Below are 6,110 nucleotides of genomic sequence, written 5' to 3' on the forward strand. Positions count from 1 at the left end.
TTTTTAGTTCAGCTGCATAATTTCAGTCTCACTTTTTTTGACATGTATGTGTACTGATGTCATAATACAAATGTATGCAAGCATGATGCATAAATTAAATAAATATTTTTTTCTGGATACTAAATTTGAATTCTTCCTTGTGTTATAGTCATAATGAAATGACCCATCTGTCTACCTACTGTATCTATCTAGGAGGACTTATATTTTGTATTCAGTTATCTATCTATCTATCAGGGAGGACTTTTATTTTGTATGGTGATATCTGTCTATCAGGGAGGACTTTTATTTTGTATGGTGATATCTATCTATCAGGGAGGAATTTTATTTTGGATGGCGATATCTATCTATCTATCAGGGAGGACTTTTATTTTGTATGGTGATATCTATTTATCAGGGAGGACTTTTATTTTGTATGGTGATATCTATCAGGGAGGAATTTTATTTTGGATGGCGATATCTATCAGGGAGGAATTTTATTTTGGATGGCGACATCTATCTATCAGGGAGGACTTTTATTTTGGATGGCGATATCTACCTATCAGGGAGGACTTTTATTTTGTATGGTGATATCTATCTATCAGGGAGGACTTTTATTTTGTATGGTGATATCTATCTATCTATCAGGGAGGAATTTTATTTCGGATGGTGATATCTATCTATCAGGAAGGACTTTTATTTTGTATGGCGATATCTATCTGTCTATCGGGGAAGACTTTTATTTTGTATGGCGCTGTCAGTCACTCCTCTTCCGGTCACTCTTCACTTACGTGGCTGTTCTTACTCCTCTTCCGGCCGGAGACGGATTCATCCTTTACCTGTCACACGATGGTAAATGACGCATGATTTAACAGCAAATAATTATGGTTTTTAAACCCCCGAGTGTCCAGGAATGAATTGAAACTGCAAATAACGTATCTAGTGTTTTCTTTTATCGCTCTTGTCTTGTTAAATTGCATTTAGCTTTAGCAGTTAGCCGCTGATGTCAGTCAGGACTCTGCTGATGTTTTTTTTTACCACACACACACACACATATTAACGTTATATAAAATATCTTATGCATAAATATGTATGTAGGCTTCATGTTAACTTGTAATAGATGTTACGCAGAGAGAAGTGTTGCACTTAATTTAGCAAGTCTGTCAGTTGTATTATTGTCTTCAGCTTTATGTATTGTGTATATCCACCGACAGTTTTGTCAAAGGTTAAGGTTTGGAATTTTTTAAGTAAATATTGAAGAAATAATGATGTATGACTCTCTACTCTTTAGATACCCATATTGGAAAACCCAGATCAGTTCAGCTCTTTTACACACACCTGTTCTTTCCAGCCTCTTTATGTCATGTTTGTGTTGTTTTTTATTGTTATATGATTTGATCACGTGATTTGATCATCTTGAGATGTATCATGTCCTGATATCAGTGTAAATGACTGGGGGTGTGTGTGTGTGTGCAGGAGTTGGAAGCCATGACGAGATACACCAGCCCGGTGAACCCGGCCGTGTTCCCCCACCTCACCATAGTGCTGCTGGCCATCGGCATGTTCTTCACCGCCTGGTTCTTTGTGTATCCTTCACTATTCACAGGGTTTCTTTCTGTGATCCCAGCAGATTTGCAGAGAAGCGCGTTTCCGCCTCTGAATTTAAAAAAATAAGGAAATTGTGACCATCTCTCGCAATTCAAAAAACATTTACCAAAAAAGGTACACTTAACAATTAAGACTTTTCTTCTTGCAGAATTGTGAGAAGTTGCAATTACCTTTTTTTACTATGATGGAAACAACAACAAAACAGAATTGCAAGAAAATTGTGAGATGTAAACTTGTCTCGCAATTGTGAGAAAAAGACAAGATATAAACATTTTCAGTTCTGAGAAGAAAAGTCTGAATTGTGAGATTAAAAACTTGCAATTGCAAGAGAAAAAAGTCAGAATTGCGAGATATAAACTCAGAATTTTGAGGAAAAAAGTCAAAATTGTAAGAAAAGTCAGAATTGCGAGATATAAACTCAGAATTTTGAGGAAAAAAGTCCAAATTGTAAGAAAAAGTCAGAATTGCGAGAAATAAACTCAGAATTTTGAGGTAAAAAGTCAAAATTGTAAGAAAAGTCAGAATTGTGAGATTAAAAACTTGCAATTGCAAGAGAAAAAAGTCAGAATTGCGAGATATAAACTCAGAATTTTGAGGAAAAAAGTCAAAATTGTAAGAAAAAGTCAGAATTGTGAGATTAAAAACTTGCAATTGCAAGAGAAAAAAGTCAGAATTGCGAGAAATAAACTCAGAATTTTGAGGTAAAAAGTCAAAATTGTAAGAAAAGTCAGAATTGCGAGATATAAACTCAGAATTGATAGATATGAACTTGCAGTTTTGAGAAGAAAAGTTTGAATCGTGAAATAAAAACTCGCAATTGATAGAGAAAAAATAAGTATTGTGAGATAAAAAGTCATAATTGCCTTTATTCGTGACGGAAACTAAAACAGAATTGCGAGATGTAAACTCAGAATTTTGAGAAAAAAGTCCAAATTACATGATGTAAACTTGAGATGTCTTGAGAAAAGATTCAGAATTGTGAGATAAAAAGTTGCAATTCCCTTTATTTTTTCAGAAAAAAGCTTCCATAGTAATGTGATTGTAAACTGAATCTTTAAAAGACGAGTCTCCTTGACACTTCCTCAGATATGAAGTAACGTCCACGAAGTACACGAGAGACGTGTATAAAGAGCTGCTGATCTCTCTGGTGGCGTCGCTCTTCATGGGCTTCGGCGTCCTCTTCCTCTTACTCTGGGTCGGCATTTACGTCTGAAAGTGAGTCTCTCTAGTGCTTCTTCACCATCATTCACATACCAGTACTCTTTTAGGAGTATATTTAGAATTACTTTATTTTATTACATCAAGTTAAACTACATAAAAATGAGTTATATATATATTTTATTTCAGTTAATGACTTTAGTTAACTGTAATAACCCTAGTCTGTAGCTTGATTAGTTTATATGTTATCCTTGAAATTACAGTATTTACAGTCCATGAATTCTTTACAGTCTGAAATCATTATTAATGACTTCTGTTATATTTGTGTTTGTTAGGTTGTGGAAATGTACATGTTTAGGAAAACATTCCAAGTTGATCAGGAGTTTTTTTTTCCCCGGGACTTCCAGCTTTGTCACGGACGTACCGGAATTTTGGATGGAGTTTGCACTGGCATTGATGGACGGGATTGTGGGTTAATATTTCGAAAATAAAAAGTTTTGTTAGAAAATAAAAAATGATTCTTGGTTTTCATTTTCCTCCACTGTTTTGTGTGTATTAATTCTCGAGATTATTTGTCCTTGATTTAATTTTCATTTTTAACCTGTGGAAGTTTGTTTCCGCCACAGAATAAAAAATATAAAAGGTAATGGCGACTTTTTATCTCACAATTCTGACTTTTCTCATAATTGCGTGATGTAATTGTGAGTTATAAAGTCAGAATTGCAGTTCTGAGGAAAAAAAAATCAGGCCTTTTCCCCTCGGAATTGGACTTTATATCTCGTAATTGTGAGATTATATCAAACAAATCAACCAAAAAAAGTTAGAATTGCCAGAGAAATTCGCAATTGCCAGAAAAATTGTGAGAAAAGTCGCAATTCTGAGTTTTTCTTGCAATTTCTACTTTTTTTTTTTCTCAGAATTGCGAGATATAAACTCTTAATTGTGTTATAAAGTCAGAAATGTGAGAAATAAAGTAAAGTGAATTGCGATATAAACTTGCAGTTGCAAAAAAAACGTCAGAATTGCAACTTTTTATTTATTTGCCACTTTTCAATTCTCACTTTTTTCTCGCAATTTTTACTTTTTTCCTCAGAATTGCATGATATAAACTCGCAATTGCAATATAAAAAGGTCGCAATTTCCCCTTACTTATTCAGTGGCGGAAACAAGCTTCCATATTAACCTCAATTGTAAGTCACTTTTATAAAAATAAATGCAACTGTATATTTATATTTAAATCATCATTTGACGAATTGACGGGGGGAAAAAACTTTTTTTATTCACACTGTCCTTAGCCATGGGTTCATATCTCATTTTGGTCAATTTTAACCAGGTTCACTTTCCAAGCTTTTTAACCCCAACCAATAGAATATTATGTAAATTATATTATCAATATTTTTTAATTATAGTAAATATATATATAATCATAACACATTTCTGTCGTTATGTCTTCACACAGCATTATGTCAGAGCTTCACACAGCTTTAATCATTGTTTTGTTCAGAGACAGACTAGTGTTTCCTAAAATAAGATCTCAGTAGGTTCCTTGCGTTCATGCACACGACGCGAGGGGTGAGATGGCTGGGTATTTAAAAACATAGCATGCTATTTGTGTCCTGCGGGCTGTTTGTGGAGCGTAAAACCCCAATCCAAGCTTAATCTGACAGACCAGAATAGAGCAGACTGTCAGCAACTACTGACATGTGCCGCCCTCGCAATTCTGAGAATTTTCCCACAGAATTGTGTGGTAAACTGTCGCATTTGCCTTTTTTATACTGTGGCGGGAAAAAATAACAATTGCGAGATGTAAATTCAGGAATGAGAGGGGGGAAAGTCAGAATTGTGAGATAAAAGTCGCTATTACCTTCTTTAAAAAAAAAAAAAAAAATGTCAAAAAACAACAACAGAATTGTGAGGTGTAGATATGGCTGAAACTCAATAAAGACACGAGTCAGTCCAATGGAAAATGTTTATTAGCGGTCACAGAAGAATAATTCACGATTACAGCATAACAAGTGCACTGACGCTCTGCTGTTCACTCACTTCGCGCAGTGTTGGGTGAACTGTGAGGCACTTTGTTGATGCTCCGTCTATGATTTTGGAGGATGTTTATGAAAATATTACAAACACATTTTTTAAAAAACTGGTACAACATACAAAAAAAACAAACAAAAGCTCCAATATGACGATTCCTCAGACCAAATTCCACTCGTCTTTTCAAAGGCAATCTGAAGTGAACGGTTCGACTGTACAATCAAACGCTCCAGCGCTGATCCAAAACAATATAAAAAGAGCATTTAGTGCTACTACACGTTACACAGGATATCAGTGCTCAAGGAAAGTCACTGTAAAACTGGAGGCAGTGCGATCATTTGTGCCATGACACCTTTAGAAACCTTCAGGTTTTATGATCTGCTTGATTTCTCGTTGCTCTCATCAGTGATTTAAAACACAAAATGAGATCTCTCCATTTGCTCCATTGGACGCCATCTTGCCTCTTCTCTACAATTCAGAGTTTTTTTGTTTTAAGGTGGCGAGGCTCTGACTGAGTCCATCTGTTTAGTTTCTTGAAATGCTTTTTTTTCTCCGATTGTTTTGCACAATATTAACGTCCCTCGTGCGCCGGTTTGGGTTGGTTTCCAGTGGTTTTGTTTCTCACTGTCGTGCTCTAGCGAACGCGTCCCGAAGCCACGGGGAATCCTCGTACAGTCTGGGGTCTCCCAGGTACTCGGTTGTGCGTTTGTAGAAGTAATAATACAACACAGCAGCTGAAGAGACACAGAACCATCAGCATGTAACTTCTGGGAAACAGTAACACTGCTAAATATGGCTTGACGTTTAAAGGTGCATAGTGTAATATTTATGAGGATCTGTTGACAGAAATGCAATATCATATCCATAACTATGTTCTCAGTGGTGTATAAAGACCTTACATAATGAAGCGTTATGTTTTTATTACCTTAGAATGAGCCATTTCTATCTACACACACCGCGGGTCCGCTTACATAGACATGTTTCTACAGTGGCCCTGAACGGACAAACGCGTTTCGTCACTATGTTGTTCTTCGTGCACAGAAGCGAGCTAACGTCAGCCAATAAAACACTGACACAATGATGAACAGGTAACAATAATAACACACCGTTTTACTGAATAATTAAGTAAATATAATTTCTTCATTTATCTTTGTAAAGAAACCTCATTGCTTAACTGGCTACTCTCTGCTGTCTCAGACGACGACATCACTTCCTGTCGGCCACCGTAACGTCTGTTGGGTGCAATTCAAAACCTCACCACTAGATGCGGCTAAAAATTACACACTGCACCTTTAACAGTTTGCAGTGTGTCCTAATGGCCTAATCGCGCCTCT

At 36.0% G+C, this 6,110-nt stretch overlaps 2 protein-coding genes across 3 annotated transcripts in view; one reads left to right on the forward strand and one right to left on the reverse strand.

Annotated features, from left to right (window-relative positions):
- Positions 1–754: 754 nt before the first annotated feature.
- On the forward strand, positions 755–3,257 carry tmem258 (transmembrane protein 258). The gene is made up of 4 exons (XM_079859669.1): positions 755–828; positions 1,453–1,562; positions 2,671–2,799; positions 3,078–3,257. The coding sequence occupies exons 1-3, from the start codon at positions 826–828 to the stop codon at positions 2,795–2,797; spliced, it is 240 nt and encodes a 79-aa protein (XP_079715795.1). The 5' UTR covers positions 755–825; the 3' UTR covers positions 2,798–2,799; positions 3,078–3,257.
- Positions 3,258–4,696: 1,439 nt separating this feature from the next.
- tmem138 (transmembrane protein 138) overlaps positions 4,697–6,110 on the reverse strand; it is a 7,538-nt gene continuing 6,124 nt past the window's right edge. Inside the window, exon 5 of one of the 2 annotated variants that reach the window (XM_079859832.1) lies at positions 4,697–5,510. In XM_079859832.1, coding sequence (XP_079715958.1) covers positions 5,398–5,510 — 113 coding nt within the window. In that variant the 3' untranslated portion in view covers positions 4,697–5,397. The remainder of the gene's footprint in view (positions 5,511–6,110) is intronic. The other variant, XM_079859831.1, reaches the window with a different exon arrangement.

The sequence above is a fragment of the Squalius cephalus genome, assembly GCF_949319135.1.
Source record: "Squalius cephalus genome assembly, chromosome: 23".
In the NCBI taxonomy this organism is placed as follows: domain Eukaryota; kingdom Metazoa; phylum Chordata; class Actinopteri; order Cypriniformes; family Leuciscidae; genus Squalius; species Squalius cephalus.